This window comes from Suricata suricatta, chromosome 14 (assembly GCF_006229205.1).
Source record: "Suricata suricatta isolate VVHF042 chromosome 14, meerkat_22Aug2017_6uvM2_HiC, whole genome shotgun sequence".
In the NCBI taxonomy this organism is placed as follows: Eukaryota; Metazoa; Chordata; class Mammalia; order Carnivora; family Herpestidae; genus Suricata; species Suricata suricatta.
In genome coordinates, this window is record NC_043713.1 from 44,127,378 (window position 1) to 44,150,123 (window position 22,746).

General features: G+C 39.1%; 2 protein-coding genes across 5 annotated transcripts in view; one reads left to right on the forward strand and one right to left on the reverse strand.

Annotated features, from left to right (window-relative positions):
• Positions 1–6,224, reverse strand: part of PSMA8 (proteasome subunit alpha 8) — a 46,136-nt gene extending 39,912 nt beyond the window's left edge. For all 3 annotated transcript variants that reach the window (XM_029921535.1, XM_029921534.1, XM_029921536.1), the window contains exons 1-2: positions 5,963–6,224; positions 5,708–5,830 (exon numbers count right to left, since the gene is read on the reverse strand). In XM_029921535.1, coding sequence (XP_029777395.1) covers positions 5,708–5,809 — 102 coding nt within the window. In that variant the 5' untranslated portion in view covers positions 5,810–5,830; positions 5,963–6,224. The remainder of the gene's footprint in view (positions 1–5,707; positions 5,831–5,962) is intronic.
• Positions 6,225–22,264: 16,040 nt separating this feature from the next.
• The window catches only part of SS18 (SS18 subunit of BAF chromatin remodeling complex), an 84,527-nt gene continuing 84,045 nt past the window's right edge, over positions 22,265–22,746 (forward strand). Inside the window, exon 1 of one of the 2 annotated variants that reach the window (XM_029921532.1) lies at positions 22,265–22,415. In XM_029921532.1, coding sequence (XP_029777392.1) covers positions 22,347–22,415 — 69 coding nt within the window. In that variant the 5' untranslated portion in view covers positions 22,265–22,346. The remainder of the gene's footprint in view (positions 22,416–22,746) is intronic. The other variant, XM_029921533.1, reaches the window with a different exon arrangement.

A 22,746-nucleotide genomic window follows, 5' to 3' on the forward strand; every position in this document is an offset into this window, starting at 1 on the left:
GTTTGCATTCATAGGTCTAACAGGAGAGACCTGGCAGGGGACCATGGGGAGAGGAAGGGGGAAAGAGAGCAAGGGAGAGTGAGGGACACAGATCAAGGGAGACTACTGAATACTGAAAACGAACCATGGACTGAAAGGGGAGGGTGAGGATGGGAGGGGGTCATGGTCATTGTAGGGAGAAGCACTGGGTGTTAAATGGAAACCAATTTGACAATAAACTATTAAAAAAATTACTATCTATAGTGCAGCTCAATCTCCTGAGTTCCAAACAGGTGTATTTATGTATAGTCATGCCTCAGTCTCTGTGGGTCAGTAATCTGGACACAGTTTACCCTCTGACTTAGGGTCTCTCGCAAGCCTGCAATAAAGTTGTCCTCCAGGGCTGTACTCATCTCAAGGCTCATAAGGGAGGCTCCATTTCCACACTCACTCACATGGTGGTTATCGAGATTCAGTTCCTCAGGGTTCATTGAGCTAAAGATTCCAGTTCTTTACTGTGTTTTGAACAGAAGCTTCTCTCAATTCCTTGATACATAGGACAACTCAAAATGGCAATTGCACACCAGAAGAACAAACAAGGGAAAATGAAAGAGGATGACAAGACATAAGTCACCATGTCTTTGTAACTTAACCTCTGACGTGACATCCCATCACTTTTGCCTATCCTGTTCCCTGGAAGAGAGTTACTAGATTCAGCCTACACCCAAGGGCATGAACATCTGAAAGTGGGGATCACTGGAGGTCATTTTAGAGGCTGCCTACTATAGTTCCCATAAGCATTTCAACCTCAGCAAGTCCAAACCTCAATGGTTGAGTCAAACTTCAGTCAAGCCTCATATTCCCTAAGAAAATGACAGGGCCATTTACTAAGAGGCTAAATCCAGAAACAGGCGCCATCTTTGATTCTTCCCTATATAGTACCTCCTCTTCTCCTCCTCCTCTCCCTCAATACTATCCAAATAATAATCAAGTTGTAACAACTATGCCACTAAAGTTTCTCTAGAATCTGCCTTATTCCCATTTCTGCCTCAATCCTAATGAAAACTATCATTTTTCATCTGGATTACTTCATAGACTCCTTTGTGGTTTCCTTGCTTCCAGTCTTGATATCATCCAATCCACTGACCACACATTAAAGTCTGAGAAATCTGTGAAAAATAAAAACATGAAAAAAAAGAAAGAAAATCTGAATGTGGAATTTCTCTACTTAAAAAACTTGTACTAATAAGGACCATTTCTCAGTAAGCAAACTGAGATAGCACAGAACTAGACTTGGAACCAAAAGATCTAGGGACTGTAACATTTACCCTTTGCATATTGGCCTTTTACTCTCAATGTACAGACACTTTCTTTGTTACAGAAAAAAAAAAGACGGTAATTGGCAATCTTGGATACACATCCCAAATATTGTCCCAGAGGGGGAAAAAAAAGCTACCACTATCCCTAGTTCAAATAAAAGTCCTAAGGATGGACTTACATTGGCTAGATTCGAGTCACATGCTCATCACTGTGTACAGGATGATAGAAACTATGAATGATTTCTACCTGAGTCCTGTGAGTGCCTCTGTGATTTGACAAATCCAATCTGTTACTAGAAGGACAGATCAGTAATAATCTAGGGTATGACAATAGCCACATTAAAACCCTTCAACGCCTCTTACTTTCTTAAAGTCATTCTATGATCTAGGCCTTCTTTCTAGTTTTATCTCTGTCTCTCTCTCTTTTTTTTTACATTGCTTCAGTGATCTGGAATGCCTTCCAATATCATATCTTTTGCTGCTTGGTCTTCCACATGCTATTTCCTTTGTCTAAAATACTCCTCTTTCTTTCCACCTTTTAACCTGGCTACTATTCATCTTTCAGGTGTCTACTTAAACACTACTTCCTTAGGACAACCTTCCTAAGATCTAGAGTTCCCACACTGCCCTATATTCTCTCCATTATAATACTCATTTAGGCCTAGTTAGGACTATTCACTAAATCATCTAATGTTCTGCTAGATAGTAAACTCTCTGAAGACAGGGATTGAGTTTATTTTACTCATTGTGAAACCCCAGAACCACCACCATGTTGGGCATATGTAAGTGCCCACAAAAATGAATGTGCTAGAAAAACTACAGACAAATATGAAGGGAAAAGAGAAAACAAAGGGATAGTAAACAATAATAGCTACCGTTTATTAAATAGCTGCTGTTAACCAGACACTGTGCAAGATGCTTCACATGTATTATTTAACTCAGATCAGTTCTATGAAGCAGATGCTAGTTTGCTGCCAGTTCTACTATTAAAGAAATTATAGCTGAGAAGTTAGTTGCCTTATATGATGCATACCTGCCTTCCAAATTCATGATAATGATAGCTAATTAATATACTAATATTTATTGAGCAAACTTCATGGTACAATGCAAAGAGCAGAGGCTTTGGAACTAGAAAAAAATTAAGTGTGAATATGGGCTCCATAACCTTCTAGATGACTATCTTCAGCAAGCTATCACAGCTTCTGTATCAGTTTCCACACACATAAAAAGGGACTTAAAAACTGTCCTTAACATTACATAATGTGCATAAAACACTTGGTACGAAACAAATATTCCTTAAATGCTTACTTCTTACCTAGCCCCCTCACTGTAGTATATCACGTGGTATATATACAAATACGAGAAGATTTAGGCTACCTAGATTCTTAAAGATTTTACTATCCAGTTGGTGTGAGAAGACTATTAAATAGACCTGAAATTAAAGTAAATATGAGGCCATGGGCCACCTGGGTAGCTTAGTCAGTTAGGCGTCTGACTCTTGATTTTGGCTCAGGTGATGATCTTGTGGTTTGGGAGCTCAAGCCCTGCATCAGGCTCTGCTCTGACATCGCAGAACCTGCTTGAGATTCTCTCTCTCAAAATAAATAAACATTTAAAAAATTTAACAATAAAGCAAATATGAGACCAAATATAGTAGATATATATTATAAATTCATAAAAAGAATAAGACTCATGATGGCTGGAGTGGATTAGAGAAGGTTCATCAAGAAGAAATATGAGGGGGCGCCTGGGTGGCTCAGTCGGTTAAGCCTCCGACTTTGGCTCAGGTCAGATCTCACGTTAGTGGGTTCGAGCCCCATGTCAGGCTCTGTGCTGACAGCTCAGAGTCTGGAGCCTGCTTCCGGTTCTGTGTCTCCGTCTCTCTCTGCCCCTCCCCCTCTCATGCTCTGTCTCTCTCTGTATAAAACTAAATAAAACATTAAAAAAAAAAAGAAGAAATATGAGGAGATTCGCAAAGGACAAATAAGAGAGGGTATTGGCAGAAATAAAGGTGTTTTCTCCTCTACCCATGTATAAGGGCACAAACACATATGGGTACAACAATGACGTGGCCCCTTTAATTAAAGAGGGATAAAGATTATACAAGACTTTGATGGCCAGAATGTGAAGCTAAGACTTGAAAAAGTAGGAAACATGCACTAGTAACAGTTTGGGGTTAGGGAAAGGACAGTATAAGGAATGGTAATAAATCTTATCTTTTTCATGGGAATATTGTAAAGGATTCATTATTCTTTTTTCCTAAGAAGAAATGTATTGCCTCTCCAAGATGTTATTCAAACATACTTTTCATTTATAAAAAAGGGAACTAAAGCAAAAAGAAAACAGGCCTCTTGCCTCATTGCATGCTCTAAGATAATCAACAAGAAGGAGGTAGAGCCCAGGCCTCTAACTGTGGCCCCTATAACTTCTTGTATCACTAAATGACACTGCATCCACATGCTGGTCAAAACTGGTTAGTCTTGGCTTATTTACAAGTCCTCATAGGAACTACTGTTTATAGACAGAATGTTTTGTGACGTATTTTAATAAATAAGTGCCGTCATAAACTTTACCCCCCATAAAAGGTCATAGCACCCTTAAGAAAACACAATGAACAACTCCATGCAAAGATGGAAATTATAATTTCAGAATCCTGAGATGAAACTGTCTCATCCTTCCAATGTATCTTTAAAAATGCCCACTATAGGTATTTTTATATCCTTACCCTTTTACAGCTCATTACAAAGGAACTATCAATCAGTTCTATAGCATTCTTAAAACATTTTAAATGAGCCAATGTGGCTTCTTATTACACCCCAGTCTTCTCCCATTGCTTCCTTTATTTTAGGCTCTAAAACTTGGGCATTATTTTCTAACCATATGTTTCATGCCTTGTCGGGGATTACATAACTTTTTGTTTTTATCAAAATGGTACCCTTTTGGTTTAAGCTACATCAGGCTTTTCTTAAATTTATAATTCTAAAAAAATTACTTATAAAACAGAAGCAAAACTAGAGGGTCCAATTAAATAGAAAAATACTTTAAATATGATAACATTCTTTCTAGTGTTATTTTTTTTTTACCATTTTACATTTGATAGATTTATGATAAAAGTGAATTATTTCCTTCCATAACTAAATTGGTATGGAAAGTGAGGGAAAATACAGACACTGCTACACTTAGAAATGCACTGTGTATTCTCATAGCTAGTGTCTCAATTTCCAAAATGCAAAACAAACATGCTCATGAAATTCAGATATTTAAAAAGTGGGATCCTTCTGAATTCATATGTTAGGGCTTGTACGATTCGGGGCAATAGATCTTTGGTCACCGGGACAAAGTTGTCCTTTTTAATTTTATGAAACCCTAAGATTATTAAATATAATTAAAACTTGGCAGGGATTTTACTGCTACCCTGAGTATTTAAAAGTTTTTCAGATATGTGGATACATAAATACAATGTAGGGTATAATCTCTCAAAGAATTCCAGCATATTTGAACACAAACAAAAAAGTGGCAAAAGAACAGTTTCATGGGGCTTAGAGCCTCTAAAAGACTGCTAAATATGCAGGTGAAAAATTTAGGACAATTACTTTTAACAGGTGGAAGTGTAGGATAACTGGCTTGGCGTTTTTGACCAATTCCTCACCGAGAGATTCAATTTTACTTGACTGTTTCTATTTCGGGAGCAGGCATGGTCTATTTTTAATGTAATTACTACTAAACAACAGTACCACCCGAAGGAACCGCTCCTTTTCCATGTATGCATCTGTGAATTCCTGCGGAACTGGCTTATGTGCATTCAGGATGGCCGTTACTGGCTGGAAGAAGTCTTTTCTTCCCTTATTGCCAGATACGGCATTAATAGCGCTTCTAAAATCAAAGCTTCAACGAGCACACCCTAGTTTTGTGTCCGGAGCTATCCTTCAAAGATGGCCGCACACCTAGGAGATCTACCAATTTTCACTCCGCTGCCTCCCGCTCAAATTTCAGAAAGGGCATTTCCGTCAATAAAAAGAACAAAGTTGGGGCGCCTGGGTGGCTCAGTCGGTTAAGCCTCCGACTTCGGCTCAGGTCAGATCTCACGTTTGTGGGTTCGAGCCCCGCGTCAGGCTCTGTGCTGACAGCTAGCTCAGAGCCTGGAGCCTGCTTCCGGTTCTGTGTCTCCTCTCTCTGACCCTCCCCCTCTCAAGCTCTGTCTCTCTCTGTATCAAAAATAAATAAAACATTAGAAAAAATAAATAAAAAATAAAACACAACAGACTAATCGTTCAAATTGGCCATTTAACAGTAAAAAAAATAATAAAAAGAACAAAGAAATTTTCACAAGCTGGAAGCTCTCCCTTCCTGACCCCATACACCGGAGCCTTGGCCTGGGGCACTGGGCGGTGGTGAAGTTCATTGCTCACCGCTGTGGATCCTTTCTTCACCGCCTCCTGGGCATATTCCACTTGGAACAGGTGTCCGTCTGGGGAGAAGACAGTGATTGCCCGGTCATATCGAGACGCCATGGGACAAGCCTCCGCCGATTCCTGTGGGGTGAACGACAACGTTACCACAGCTGAGACGAGCGACGAGCGAAAGGGCGGCTCCCGCTGCCACGTGCCCCCCGGAAGTGCTTGCCCCGGCCTCAAGACACCTCCCGGAAGTGTTCGGGCCCGCACCTCTTGCCGCTGTCCGGAAGCCCTGGCGTCTGGGAGCCAGGTGTAGCTCCGAAGTCCTCATGCCCGCCTGCCTGTGCACGGCTGTGCTTGCGAGATGGCAGAGTACCTCTGCTACCCTTAGTGTTTGGGGAACACGTACAGTTTTCCCAGCACGCTGTTGCTCCAGCGGTGGTGTCTGATCACTCCAGGTATAAAGATGACAGCAAAGATGACGGCTTCACGGAGGGAAATTTGAAGATCAGATGTTTTAATTTTTGCACACCTGTCAGAGCACCAGTGGTAAGTTACATTTCAACCTCTTCATTTTAGCTTCAAATTGTAAATTTCATTTCACTTTCACATTTTATATGGGTTTAAATCAAGGGAAGACATGGTAATTTTCAAAATAGTTTCTTCTTTACACTAAAGATGCAGTATACATATACAATGGAGTATTACTCGGCAGTAAAAAAGAACGAAATCTTGTCATTTGCAGCAACATGGATGGAACTAGAGGGTATTATGCTAAGTGAAGTACATTAGAGAAAGACAAATATATGACTTCACTCATGTGGAATTTAAGGTACAAAACAGATGAACATAAGGGAATGGAAGCAAAAATAACATAAAAACAGGGAGTGGGACAAAACATGAGACTTAAATACGGAGAACAAACTATGGGTTGCTGGCGGGATTATGCGTGGGTAGATGAGCTACATGTGTAAGGGGCATGAAGGAAGACACTTGTTGGGAAGAGTCCTTGGGTGTTCTATGTAGGGGGTGAATCACTGGATTCTACTCCTGAAATCATTATTGCATTATATGTTAACTAACTTGGATGTAAATTAAAAATAAATATAAATAAATAAAAATGTTTAGTTTTAATTTTCTGTTTTAGAGAGATTCAGCATGTGGGGGATAGGGAGGGGGATGGGCAGAGGAGAGAGAGAGAGAGAGAGAGAGAGAGAGAGAGAGAGAGAGAGAAACCCAAGCAGGTTCCGTGTTCAGCACTGGATACCATCACTATGGGATCATGACCTGGGCCACAATCAAGAGTCCCTCGTCCAACCAACTGAGCCACATAGGTGCCTGGAAATAGTGTTTCTTTCATTTTCTGTCTTGTGAACAAAACAGAGCAAATGAGCAGATGGTAAACTAAATAAAGCAAATAGTCCATCAAACTGTTGCTAATGACAGAAATTAAGATAATACTATTTTAATAAAAAAAAACCAAAAGCCCAAAGTACGCTGCTTAAGAGATTTCTGCAAATATAACTATAGTACAAAGTCTGTAAAAGGTGCAACATTTCTGCCTGTGAAACAGCTCTTGTCTTTTTGTTCTCATCTATAAAATGGGAATATTTAAAAATCAGTAGCAAAGTGTTATTCTCAGGTTTAAATGTGTTTGTAGGCATAAATAGTTTATAATGGTATCTGGTAGGTAGCCAGGTATTATTATTACTTTCCATGTATTGTTTAATATATGTTCTTTTCCACTGTGGAAGATCTTAAGTTTGGTGAAGGCAATCTTCACTGAGAGAGGAAAAAAGAGGCACACCTGGGTGGTTCAGTCAGTTGAGCCTTCGACTTCAATTCAGGTCATGATCTTTTAGTTCTTGAGTTCAAACCCCACATCAGACTCACTGCTGACAGCCTGTGAGCACAGAGCCTATTTTAGATCCTTTGCCCCCTCCCCACCCACTTGCCCTCTCTCAAATATGAAAGAAACATTAAAAAAAAAAAAAGGAAAAAGAGTAATTACCTATAAAAGAGGAAACCTCAATACCCATAATTCCAAATACTTAATTCAGAATTTTAGTTGCCTACTAAAAGCAATTTTTATTTACCCCTTATCATTTTTCTATTTTTTTTACATTTATTTATTTATTTTGAGAGAGTGTGTTTGAGGAGGGAAGGGTCAAAGACAGAGGGGGAGAGAGAGAGAGAGAGAGAGAGAGAGAGAGAGAGAGAGAGAATCCTAAGCAGGCCCCATGCTGTTAGCACAAGCCCAATGTGGGGCTCGATCCCACAAACCGTGAGACCATGACCTGAGCTGAAACCAAGAATCACTTAACTGAGCCACCTAAGCGCCCCATCTTTTTTAACATTAGAAACTATTGAAAAGCTTGGTGCTACTGAAAAACAAACGAATATGAATAAATAAACCAGTAAATCCTAACCAAAACAACTCTTAACTTTTCAAGAATTTCTGAACTTTTACAATGAATGTTATGTTAAACCAACATTTACAAGAAGCGGTTACATAAGAAGTATTTTAGTGTTGTTACATAATCGTAGTTTTTTTCTTTTGAAATATAGATCACAGGAAATTTGAAAAATGTGCAGAGGGTCCCCTGTACCCTTCCTCCACTTCCCCCCAATGGTAATGTCATACGTACTTTTAGTACTATAATAAAACCAGGAAATAACATTGGTAAAAATCCAAAGAGCTTATTCAGATATTGCCAGGTTACATGTACTCATTTGTGTATGTAAGTGTAGTTCTATGAAATTTATCATGTGTAGATTAGTATAACTACTGCAACAATCAAGATCCATAACTGTTCCATGACTATAAAGATTCCTTGTGCTGCCCACGTAGTCATAACCATCTCTCCTTGCTCCCAAACCTTGGAAACCACTAATCTGTTCTTCATTTTATCATTTTGTCATTTAAAAATTTTTACATGAATGGAATCATACAGTGTGTAAATTTTTAAGTAATTTTTTTAAATGTTTATTTATTTTTAAGAGAGACAGAGAGCACAAGCTGGGGAGGGGGAGAGATGGAGACAGAATCTGAAGCAGCTTCCAGGCTCTGAGCTGTCAGCACAGAGCTGGACACATGGCTCAAACTCACCACTCCTGAGATCATGGCCTGAGCTGAAGTCTGATGCTTAACTGACTGAGCCACCCAGGCGCCCTTTAAGTAACTTAATTTTAAGATAATTATAGATTCACAGGAAGTTATAATCATAGTAACAAGAGTGTCTCTTGTACCTTTCACTAAGTTTACCCCATTTGTTATGTCTTGCATATAATACAGTGTAAGAACTAGGAAATTACATCAATAGAAAATACATGTATAGCTTTCAATGAAAGATATCTCGAGAGTGCTATGGTGTATTATAGCTATACTTCAGAAGTGAGGTAGTATTGAAATCTTGACAAGGATTGCTTTACACGTTTAGGATTCATATTGACACTACAACTTAACAGTGTAACTTTGGGTAGGTATATTTCACTTCCCCCAAAACCTACCTCCCTGACCTGTAAATGGAGGATAATAAGGTGGACTTCACAAGGCTGTGAAGAGCAAATGAAATAATGTATTAGTATCTGAAGCTGAAGGCATTACCTAACACAGACCAGTACTTGAAAAATGTTACCTGTTGTTATTAATTATTGAGCCAACTAAAAAGTTAAGATTATTCCATAAGAGGGGAATTAGGAAGAGTAAAAATGTAGCATGGGCCCACATATATATATTTTAAATATATGTATAAAAATATTTCTAGATCTATAGAGAGAAGAATGAAAGGACATATGTCAAGTTGATAAGAGTGATTTTCTTTGCAGGAGTCCAGAGATTAAAATAGTTGAGACAGGGTAAGGAAAGAGAAGTTACTGTTCTAAACTTTGTATTTAAAATGTTTAAAGCAAGCATAGTCTACCTTTATAAAAACAGCAGCAAGTAACAGTTTAATGCTGAGACTTCCAGCAATGGCAGTCTTAATGATTTGATCCAGATCTCCTATTGATAACAACCAGATATACAGGACAATTTTTTTTAAATATATGAGCTGACTCCAAATAGCTAACAAGGAATGAAGAATTTTCTTGCCAAGATTTAGAAGGAAAACTCACAGGTGTAAGCCTAGCATTTTTCCCTTGAGGCATTTGTCTATTCCTAAAGCCTAGCTGATTAGTGTAGCCAACTTTGGTAGACAAAAATTGGAGTTCAAAGCCTGTCAAGGTGTAGGGGTCATGGTAAACATCTAGGCTTTTGTTTGGGACCCAAAGGACCACAACTCGGAAGTAAGAATGAACCCAAAAAAAAGACCTCTTCTTACAAGGACTAACACCAAGTTTTGCATCATCTCAGTTAACGATTGGAATAAGGCAGTTGATGAGAGGAACAAAGGAAAGAAATGTAGCTAAATTATAACTTGGAGCCCTCTGATAATTACCTGAGACATGAAGAGTGTGACATTCCTCAAGTAACTCATGGCCACTTTAGTGTTGATGTTTTATTACAGAGTAAAAGCAACCTTATCTTAACAATAGCTAGCTCTCCAAGGTCCTGAAGACCTTGCTTTCAACAAGCACAGATTCCTTAGGGACTTATGTTACCCCTAACCCCCATGAACTAGAAAGAATATAAGCATCCACTAATCCCAGTGCAACTCTTTCTGCCCTTGGGCCCTGTCCCTGAACTGTAACAAAAGCACCCTTTTGCATCAAAAATGCCTGAAGAATTTTTTCTTGATCATTCACGTGGCAGGCCCACATCAGCAATGTTTCTCAAACTGTGGTCCACAGATCTTTGGAAGTACCCAAAAACTTTTCAAGGGATTTACAATGTCAAAACTATAGTGATCATCTTAGAACAGTGTTTATCCTTTCATTGTATGAATACTTAATTTGCAGTACAAAAGAAATGGGTACAACTGTTGGCACCTTACTATGAATTGAGACAGTAGCACTGGTCTGTACTAGTTTATATTGTGTTCTTTACAACTAAGCACCCATTTGAAAAAATGCCAATTTTCATTTAGGAAATGTCATTGAATAATGGGGTGCCTGGGTGGCTCAGTCAGTTAAGCATCCAGCTTCGGCTCAGGTCTTATGGTTCATGGGCGGGAGCCCCGTGTTGGACTCTGTGTTGACAGCTCAGAGCCTGGAGCCTGCTTCAGATTCTTTGTCTCCCTCTTTTCTGCCCCTTCCCCACTTGTGCTCTGTCTCTCTCTCTCTCAAAATAAATAAACGTTAAAGAAATTTAAAAAAAAGATTGTCATTGAATAAGCAATAAATTATTATTTTTATCAAATCTTGAGTCATGAGTACTTATATATTTAATATACAGAATGGGAAGTACATATAAGGTACTTCTACTACCTTCAAAGCAAGGTGGTTAGTTTGAGAAAAAGTACTTTTTTAATGTTTACTTTTGAGAGAGACTGAGTGTGAGAGGGGCAGGGGCAGAGAGAGAGGGAGACACAGAATCTGAATTAGACTCCAGACTCTGAGCTGTCAGCATAGAGCCTCATGTGAGATTGTGACCTGAGCCGAGGTCAGACACTTAACCAACTAACTGAGCTTCCCAGGTACCCCAAGAAAAAGCTCTATTGTAAATATCTGAGTTCCCAGCTGAACCAGCCTCCTTTCTCATGGAACATCATTTATACCTGAAAGAGTGACTGACACTGTGGTTATTCAAAATTAGATATTTGGGGGGTCGCCTGGGTGGCTCAGTCGGTTAAGCATCCGACTTCAACTCAGGTCATGATCTCACGGTTCGTGGGTTCAAGCCCTGCATTGGGCTCTGTGCTGACAGCTAGCTCAGAGCCTGAAGGCTGTCTTCAGATTCTCTGTTTCCCTCTTTCTCTGACCCTCCCCTGCTCACGCTGTCTCTCTCAAAAATAAATGTAAAAAAACACTTAAAAAGTTAGGTGAAAAGTTTATTTATTTTGAGAGAGAGAGAGAGAGAGAGAGAGAGAGAGAGAGAAAATGAATGTGTGTGAGCAGGGGAGGGGAAGAGGGAGGGAGAGGGAGAGAGAGAATCCCAAAGCAGGCTCCATGCTGTCAGCACAGAGCCTAATATGGGGCTTGATCTCATGAACTGTGAGATTATGACCTGAACCAAATCAAGTTGGAAGCTCAACCAACTGAGGCATCTAGGTGTCCCAGGAACTATTAATGAAGCACCTATTGGAAATTGTAGAAATGACAACTACATTAATTGAGATTAAGAGCTCAAAAATTAGACTAAAAGTCAGACCTAGTTGAAGAGAGAAGTAGGAAATATATATATATATATATATATATATATATCCATATCAAAGCAGAGAGTGATAAAAAGAGAACACTGAAAAAATAATCTAAAACATATTATATTGAAAAAACTGAATGTATGTATAGTTGGAGTACCAGATAATAAGAGGTAAAAAAAAATAGGGCAGAAACAACATATGAAGATATTTTTGTTTAGAAATTTTCAAATGGCCAAAGAATCAAGCAACAGATTTAAGAAAAACTATTAACAATAACAGAATAAATAAAAGAAATTCACACTTAGAAAAACCACAATAAATCTGCTGTAAACCAAAGATGCTGAGAAAACCTTAAAGCTCTCTAAAGAAAAACATACGTATATTACCAAAAAGAAGAAAATAAGACTATCAGCTGACTTCTATACTAACATGGAATGCTACCTTCAACATGCTAAAAGAATATACATGCAAAGCTGGTATGATAATCTGTTTCTAGTGAAAATAACCTTTAAGACTGAAGGCAAAATTAAGTTATTTTTCTCACAAAACCAGAAAGGATTAGTCACTAGCAAATACTCACTGAGGGAAATACTGAAGAATGTTCTTTAGACAGAAGAAAATTTTCATAGATGGAAATTTGGAGATGGAGGAGAAAATAAAGACCATCAAGGGTAAACATATGCATAAGTTCAAATAAAGATTAACTGAATAAAACAACCCTATGGGCATATCAATATATAGTATTAAAATACTGAGAAGATAATATATAATTTGGGTAAGACAAATGAAGTTAATGTATTCTAACTTCCCTTCATTGTTTCAGAAAGTAGTAGAATTTCTAATTTATATTAGACTAATAGATCCAAAATGCATATTGTAATCTCTGGGGTTCTCTTAGGGAACCATATAAAAATATGTAAACATATATATTACAATACATTATTATAATAAAATAATAACAAGAAAGAACACCAAAAAGAAAGAAAAGGGAACATATAATAATATGGGAAATAGAAAGCAAATAGTATTTTAGTAGGCTTCAAGGTAACTATATTAATACTTATATTCTCTGACAGCGTGGAGCCTGCTTGGGATATTCTCTCGGTTTCCCTCTCTCTGCCCCTTCTCTCTTAAACTTTTGAGAAAACAAATTGCACCTATTTGCGACATGAGATAAACATTAAACTAAGAGGTAAAGAAAATTTGAAAGTAAAAGGGTGAGAAAGATATCATGCAAATACTAAACAAAAAGAACTAGTATATAGTGTAACAAAGTATACTTCAGTTCAAGATGGATAGCAAGAGATATCGATTGATATTTTGGTAATGATAAAGGCTTCATTTCCTAGAAATACTTAATTCTAAATTTGTACCTAACACCAACTATATTATTTGAAAATTAAGAAATGTATTTTTAAAAGTTTATTTATTTAATTATTTATTGGGAAAAAGTGCGAGGAAGGGAGGGACTGAGAAAGAGAGAAGAGAACACTAAGAAGGCTCTACACTGCCAGTGTGGAGCCCAATGCAGGGTTTGAACTCATGAACCAGGATTATCATGACCTGAGCCAGAGTTGGATTGGGCTCTATACTGGCAGCTCAGAGCCTTCAGCCTACTTCAGATTCTGTCTCCCTGGCTCTCTGCCCCTCCCCCACTTGTGCACTGTCTCTCAATCTCTCTTTCTCTCTCAAACATAAATAAACATTATATATGTATATATAAAAAACAAAAGGAGAAAAACTAAGAATCATTATGTAAGCATCAAGTTAAGAGGTTACATTAAAAAAACAGCTTATTAAACCCAAGGGATGTATAAGGAAGAAAATAATAAAGAACAGAAGTCAATGAAATACAAAATAAAATGGGGAATGTAAAGAAAACTGTACGTTAGACCATTAAAAATGCTAATAGAATTGAAAAATGGCTGGCAAGAGCAATCAAGAAGAAAGAGAAGACAAAATGAAGAATGAAAAGAGGGCCTTATAGATCTTAATGACATTAAAGTTATGAGTAACTTCATGCCAATAAATTGGAAAATTTAGAGTAAAAGCACAAATTCGTAGAAAAACATAATAAAACTAATGCAAGAAAAAAGATGTCTCAGTGGTCCCAAATCTGTTAAGGAAATTAAATTCAGAAACAAAACATTACCACAAAGTCACTTGGCCCAGGGGTATCCTTAGTGCATCCTAAGGAACATTTAAGAAGGAAATAACACTAATATTATATAAAGTCATCACAGAAATAGCAACAGAGAGACTGCTTCCAAACATCTTTTATGAAGCAATATAACCTTTTTTTTTTTTTTTTTTTTTTTTTAAGTAAGCTGCATGCCTAACAGAGGGCTCAAACTCATGACCCTGAGATCAAGAGTCACACGCTCCACTGAGTGAGCCAGCCAGGTGCCCATGAAGCTGCATAATCCTAATAGCAAAACCTGAGGATACTATAAGAAAAGAATTTTATAGGCCATTTTCACTCATGAACATGTATATAAAAATACTAAGCAAAATATCAATAAACCGAAACAAGCAATATACAAAAAATATATACGTCACATGTACATCACAACTAAGTTGAGTTATTCTAGCAAGCAATCAATGTAATTCACCACATAAAGAGAATAAAACAGGAGTTATCAAACTACTGCCCAGGAATCACATCTGGCTGCTGTACCTATTTTTGTAAATAAAGTTTTATCAGAAAACAATAGCATATTCTTTTCTACATTGTCTATTGTTGCTTTCCTGCTAAAATGACAGAGTTGTGTCATTGCAGCAGAGCCCAGGGGGCTTGCAAAACCTGAAATATTTACTATTTGGTCTTTATAGAAAAAGTTTGCTGACTCGTGAAATAGGGGGGAAAAAACGTACCTCAAAAATGCAGAAGAGCGTTTAATGAAACCCATGTCTCATATAATCTTATCGACTCATCATCGAAAGGTTGAAAGGAATTTCCTTAATTTAGGGGATCTAAAAGAATCCTCCAGGAAACATCATTTCTGGTGGTTAAAGATCGGAACTTTTGTTTTATTTGAGATTAGCAACATACCTGAGAGTCCCTGCTCTTGTCACTTCTGTCTGACTTTGTACTGGAGTTCTTTTTAAGCAGTAGAAGACAAGCAAAAAGAAAAACTTTGAGTTTTGTAAAGGAAGAAGTGAAAAGAAAATCATATCATTTTTAAATGACCTAATTGTATAATAATAAAGAATCCAAGATAAATTATAAATTGTTAATATTAGTGAATTTAGGAAGTTGATGGACATGATTGACATAAAACAAATCAACTGTATTTCTATAAAGCAAGAGCAGATAATTATGGAAATGAAATAAAAAAGATTTCAAGTGGGGCACCTGGGTTGTTCAGTTGGTTAAGTATCCAACTCCTAATCTCGGCTCAGGTCCATGATCTCACGATTCATGAGATTGAGCCCCGTGTTGGTTAAGCTCTGCACTGACAATGTGGAGGCTGCTAGAGATTTTCTCTCTCCCTCTCTCTCTGTTCCTCCCCTGGTGTCTCTCTCTCTCCCTTTCCCCCCTCAATGAATAAACAAACAATAAAAAAAGATACCATGTATATGGTGTATTTCTAGGAAATAACATATAGACTTCTAACACAGAAAGACCTAAAATATTATTGGAAGAACCTAATGAAGATCTAAGTAAAGGGAGGTATATATCAGATTCATGAATTGGCAAACTCAAAATGATCTATGTATTCAGTGCAATATCAACAAGAATTTAAAGATGAATTTTTACCAATGGATACACCTGTATAACTACGACCACAATAAAAAACACACAATAGTTTCATCATCTCAAAACATTTCCTTGTGCTCCTTTGAGTCACCATTTCCCGTCCTCAATCCTAATCAACTACAATGTACCTACTTTGTCACTATAAGTTGATTTTGTCTTATTTAGATTCTTATATAGATGGAACCAACAGTACTCTTTTGTCTGACTTTTTCTATGCAACCTAATGTTTTTGAGATTCATCCATTTTGCTGCGTATATTAATAGTTCAGCCCTTTTTATTCCTGGGTAGTATTCTATTATATAAATGTATCATAATTTATTTCTCCATGCACCTGTGTTGAATATTTGAGTTGTTTCTAACTTTACAGTATTTTTTTTTAATGTTTTTTATTTATTTATAAGAGACAGACAGAGACAGCATGAGCAGGGGAGGGTCAGAGAGAGAGGGAGACACAGAATCCGAAGCAGGCTCCAGGCTCTAAGCTAGCTGTCAGCACAGAGCCCGATGTGGTGAGATCATGACCTGAGATCATGACCTGAGCTGAAGCTGGAAGCCGGACGCTTAACTGACTGAGCCACCCAGGTGCCCCTACAGTATTTTTATCAAAGGTGCGGTGAATATTCATGTACTGGTCTTGGTGTGGGCAATACATTTTCATTTGTTTTGGGTAAGGAATAAATACCCAAGGGCACAATTGCTGGATCATAGGATAACTGTGTTTAACTTTATGATAATTACGAGTTGTTTTTCTGTGTGGTTGTATCATTTCTACTCCCACAGGCAATGTATGAATGTACCTAGTTGTTCCACATACTTTCCAAAGTGTGATGGTGTCGTGTCACTCTTTTTAATTCTGGCAGTTTTAGTGGGTATGTAGCGGTTTCTCAATATGGATTTAATTTGCACTTCTATGATGATTAATGATGGGGAACAACTTTTTGTGTGTTTATTGGCCACTCGTAAATCATTTCCAAGTCTTTTGTCCATTTTGTTAGTGGGGTTGTTTGTCTTATTGAGTTGTAGGGGTTCTTTATATATTCTGGCTACAAATTTTTTGTTTAATGTCTCATAAATTTATTATCTTTTCTCCCAGATTATGGCTTGCCTTTTCATTTTCTTATGGTATCTCTGAGGAACAGAGTTTTTACTTTAATTTTTAGTTTTCATCTTGTTTAGTAATCTCTGTACCCAATGGGGGCTCTAACTCATGAACTTGAGATCAAGAGTCACACATTCTACCAACTGACCCAGCCACATGTCCCCTAGAGTTTTTAGTTTCAATGAAACTCAATTTTTTATAAAATATTTCTTTTATGCTTCTTGCCTTTTGTGTCTTATCTAAGAAATGTATGCTTCACTCAAGGTCATGGGAATTCTCTGCTATTTTTTTGCAAAAGTTTTATAGTTTTACTTTTAAAACAATTTTTTTTTAAAAGTTTTTTATTTATTTTGAGAGGGCAGAGTTGGGGGAAAGGGCAAAGAGAGAGGGAGAGGGGGAGAATCCCAAGCAGGCTCTACACTGTCAGCACAGAGCCTGACGGGGGGGCTTTAACTCACAAACCGTGAGATCATGACCTGCATCCAACGCCCAGCTAACTGAGCCATCCAGGTGCCCCTATAGCTTTACTTTTAAAACTTAAGACTACAATCTCAAGTTAACTTTTGTGTATATATGAGGAAAAGGTCCAAGGACATTTTAAAAAACATGGATATCTAGCTATTCGAAAATAATTCTTTCTTCATTAAATTATCTTGGCATCTGTATTAGTTTACTATGACTGCTGTAATCAATTACCACAAACCTGGTGGCTTAAAATAACGGAAATTTATTCTTTCACAATTCTGGAGGCCAGAAACCTAAAATCATGATGTTTGCAGGACTGTATCATAATATTATTTTTCTTTTCTTGCTTTTTTTCTTTCTTCCTTCCTCCCTCCCTTTCTTTCTTTCTAACATTTTATTTATTTTTAAGAGATGGGGGGTGAGTAGGGCAGAGAGAGAGGGAGACACAGAGTCTAAACCAGTCTCCAGGAGCTGAGCTTTCAGCATAAAGCCCGATGTGGGACTCAAACCCATGAACCAGGAGATCATGACCTGAGCTGAAGTTAGACCCTTGACCGACTGAGCCACCCAGGTGTCCCCAAATATTTTTCTTATAATTATATCTGCCATTAGTATCGATGGGCTTTTGGAGTGATGGGAGTCCGGAGCTGATTAAAGCAATTAAAGCATGGGCTCAGGACCTGTGGGCAAAAAGAGCTACCTAGCCCCAAAATTTCTTAAGGTTAGACTGCATATTAGGTATTTTAGACCATTTCTTGTCTTGAAGTATACATTTTCTCTATTAGATTATTAACTAAAAAACTTATCCTTGTTTAGTAATTTACAATATCCGATGTATTTTTATATATTTTACCCATTAAAATTGGGACAATCTTTTAGTCTGAGATAATCACTTAGACAGTGGCAGTGCGTAATAAATAATTAAACACTGTTATTTCTTGTTTCTTTATTATTTATTTTTTCTTGAGAAAGACAGAGTACAAGTGGGTGAGGGGTAGAGAGAGAGGGAGACACGGAATCTGAAGCAGGCTCCAGGCTCTGAGCTGTCAGCATAGAGCCTGATGAGGGGCTCAAACCCATGTACCACGAGATGATGACCTGAGCCGAAGTCTGAAGCTGAAGCAACTGAGCCACTCAAGTGCCCCTAAACATTGTTATTCTTAATAGCCTTTTAGATAGGGTGACTGTTTTTCGGGAAGGTGAACCAAGGTGAACCTGTCCAGTGACATGCCTCAGATGGAAGAATGGGGACTCCAAACCTGTGCATTTGTTGCGGTGAATTAAGATTGAATAGAGGTTCACATAAAAGCTTTTTTAATAAAGCAATACTTTGTTATAGTATTAACCTTCCAAATATATTTGATTCAGCTCCTCAATTCATTCAGTGTTTGATAATGTAACAAGACATGGAAGTGCTCCAGGGAAGTGCTCCAGATAGTCTTTGTTATCCTCTACGTTGAATGAAACCTTCTGGAGTATTGAAAATAGTCTTTAGAAGAGAATTGGGAAAGGTGATTTGTTTTTGCCCAGAATAATGATTATTTATATAGATATATGGTGTTCTTCTTATGGTCTCGAAATGTATGAAAGTCACAATCCAAAATAACTCATCAAATGCCATGGAGACAGTGAGCAGAAATATTTTGAAAGTTACTACCTGAGGGGTTTTGCTTTGAGCCCAATTATAAGCAAACAGGCTGGGTCTCTGCCTCCCCCCACCTCCGCCATGTTCAAGGAATTTATGGCAGCAAAAGGGCCTCAAATATCAGCAAATTTGATAGTATGAATATTGTTAATTATAAAGCAATAAGTATTAAAGAAATGCTTATATGAAAGTAATCTCAACCCATGTATATGTTTTTTGTGAATTAAGATAATTTTCAATGCTGTGATTATAATTTTACTAAATATTAAGCATAGTCTTGGAACACTTCATCAGTTTGATGAAATATATTTGAGGAATATAAATTCATGTATATGGAAAAAATGGAAACATTTGAAAAATCAAACATGGACAATTTTCTTACATTTGTTAAATGTGTCTACATTAATTGGCATGAATAATCAAGAATGAATAGTTCATGTAGAGTATTTTACTTATTCTAAACCACTGTATACATTCTATTAGGATTATTCTTAGACAAAAAAAAAAAACAACCCTTTCATCTCTTTATTAAATGACCTCAATTCCTTCTTCAGATGTCTCAGACCAAGAGGAATCTAAATAATGGAACTGATTTTTCTGTTTGAGAAAATGGTTGCTTGGGCAGCTCAGTCTTAAGTTCCTAGAGTCAATTCTCAGACTTGGGTCAACTTCCCATCTTCATTTTCTGTCTTCTCCTTAACTAAATCTGCTATCACACAATCTGTACTTTGGGATTCCTCTCTCCTCCAAACTAATGGTCAAATGAGACAAGATTGTGCCCCGAACTGTTTTTTCCCCTAACTAAAGGCTCGTTAACAGTTACAAAGACTCCAAAATTGCAAAAAAGTTCCTCCAAGTTACAGCCTTCCTGCTCGATATCTGAATTTCCTACTTTTCCAGTTCAAGCTGACGGTGTGTACTAAGGAAGCTTGAGAGTAAACCTAGGGTCCCTTTAAAGTGTCTTCTCTTATGGAGATCATTTGTATTTCTGGCTGGATCTTTACTCCAGTGTCTCCCTATCGATGTCATGTGATGGACATAGAAAATAATGGTATTTTTATGGCTCACATGCCATCATACAAAAGACTGTGGTTATTTATGCCCAGTACCCTATAGTCTAAACTGCTATTCTGTAGAAATAAACACCTTTGGCTGACCTGTTACCTACTTTCCATTGATTTATTTTTTCCCTGACATTGGGGAGCTGAAATTTAAGCAAGTAAGGTGCTTATCTTTGGGTACCTCCTTGGAATATAAGTCTCCTTGGCACTTTTTAAAAAATACAATAATATAGAAATTCAGACATCTATTCCCACAGGTTCATGTTAAGATTTCAGTGCTATCTGCCAAGCAGACATAAATGGAGCAGTAGGATTGTTTCATTTTTTCCTACTAAAATATTGCTCTTAACAATTTAAGGTACTTTTATGTAAATATCAAGACATGATGATGAAAGTCAGGTGTTGGACATACTGTGTTGATAGTGAACAAGACAGTTTCTGTTCTAAATTCAATAGTTTTTCCAATTTGATGTGATTACAGTAAGTCTAAATAAAAGTGTTAGTTTTGTTTTGTTTTGTTTTTAAGGCTTAGGGTAGTGAAAGACAAGAATTCGTTGACAACACCTACCATTAGGAGTATAAATTATCTTCCATTTATTCTTAGGATGGCTTGAGTCTTTTCATCCTTTAGATGTCAGTTTAAAGAGAAGGCTTCCCACCCTAACTCACCTGTGTGCTCATCATTCTTTCAGTCCCTCTGTTGGCTTCTATTCTTAGAAGTTTACATATTTACATATTTGTTTCATCTCGGTCAGCCCTATCAGAATGTAAACTCCAAGAGGGCAGGTTCCCTGTCTACCTTATTCACAGTTGTACCCTAGGTGTGTAGCATAAAGCCTAGCACACAGAATACGGCCATATTTGCTTCATCAATGAAATTTAGGACCTTTTGTGAAGAGCATATATTTGAAACAAATATTTTTTAAATATGCATTTTTAATTTTTCCAATTTATTTTCAAAAAATTTTTATTAACTTATTTTTGAAAGCGGGAGTGAGTAAGAGAGTGCAAGCAGGGGGAGGGGCAGAGATAAAGGGAGACACAATCTGAAGCAGGCTCCAGACTCTGAGCTGTCAGTGCAGAGCCCAGAGACCCACGAACGTCAGATCAGGACTTGAGCCAAAGTCAGACACGTAACTGACTGAGCCATCCAGGTGCCTCTCCATTTTATTTTTTATGTAAAGGAAGAGCTTGATTTTTGAGCCTCATTAGTGTTGGGTGACATTTTACATAAACATTTCCTTTGTGTTATATGGAAGTCCAAATTTACAGAATAATTATTTGCCTCCCGAAACCCCCAGCACATTACCCACATTTGCCCAAGTTCCTGCCATAATTAGAGACCTTTGGGTTTTCTCCCCCATTCACACGTATTTGAAGCCTGGCAGTTTGGGTCCAATTTACAAGGCATTGAGTATATAATTGTAAGAGAGTGAAGGTGCCCTATCTCAAAACTTAATCTCAAAGATCCAAGTCAGACAGAAATCAACGCACTTTCTGCTAAGGGTTGTCCCAGGAGGCGAACTACTCTCCTCTGGCTCGCAAGCCAAGTTGACCGACTGCCCCTGAATACTGTACACAGCCTTCGTTTCCCGATTCGGGGTCAGGTTTACTTTCAAATTGTTAGGCACGCTTGTGTGTGCGAGCGAGACTGTGGAGTCCGAGGTGCGCCTTTGGGGCGTAGCCGAGCCGTTTAAACCAGCGAATCCGCGTTCACCTAGACCTTGCACCTCTGCACATCTCGGCAGATGCTCCACGGGTTTGCACGAACTGCGGGTCTTGACCTTCCTCCTTCCCTCTCCACCGTGCCCGGACAACCTGGGACAGCCGCTTCTTCCCCGGGGGGCGCGGGGTGAAGATGAGGTTGGAAAAACTGAACTAGATCTAGAGCCGATCTCCGAAACGCACTTGCAGGGAGGCTTCCGCGCGCCGGAGAAAGAGGCAAGTTGCACCCGCGCGAAAGGGGCGGGCCGGCTCGGGCTGCTCGCATTTCCTGTGACAGGGTCTGCCCCAGCCTCTCCTGCTCCCGCGGCGGCGGGACCATTTCCTGAATCGCTGAAGCGGAGGGAGGCCTGGGGCGCGGCCCTACCATTAGCTCCGACGGGAGGGGGGACGGGTCCGGAAAGGAGGAAGGACAAGAGGTCTACCTAGAGCAGGGCAGTGCTGCCGGGGCCGTGGTTCCCCAGTAACGCGCCGAAAGAGGACCTCTATGGGCCAGAGTAACTTCTGTAGGCCAGGCCGGCCGGTTCTTCGTTCGGCGCCGGAGCATCCCCCCTACCCGCATTCCCGAGGTGGTTCGGCCCGAGAGGCCGGCGTCTCTCCCCCAGTTTGCCGTTCACCCGGAGCGCTCGGGACTTGCCTGTAGTGGTGACGGCGGCAACATGTCTGTTGCGTTCGCAGCCCCAAGGCAGCGAGGCAAAGGGGAGATCACTCCCGCTGCGATTCAGAAGGTGAAGCCTTGTGGGGTCGGAGATGCCAGGCCCATCCTGCCCTTGGGAGCGCCGCCGGGGGCCCGCCCGGGAGTCGGCCGGGCCAGGGGCGGAGGCGGGCCTGCTGGGAGGCGGTCGTGTGTGGGAACCCGAGCCGCGGGCTGTGCCTGAGTGGGTGGCGGAAGGCGGCGAACCGGTTCTTCCACGGAGTCCTTCGCGCGTTTGGGCTCTTTCCTACAGGCACAAAAGCCCAAGTAACTGCCGCGGGATTTCTCTAGGGATGGGGCGGCGTTCGGGCGGCGGGGCGCGTGCGCCCGGCGGCCGCGGCCGCGCGGGGAACGGCTGTTTGTCG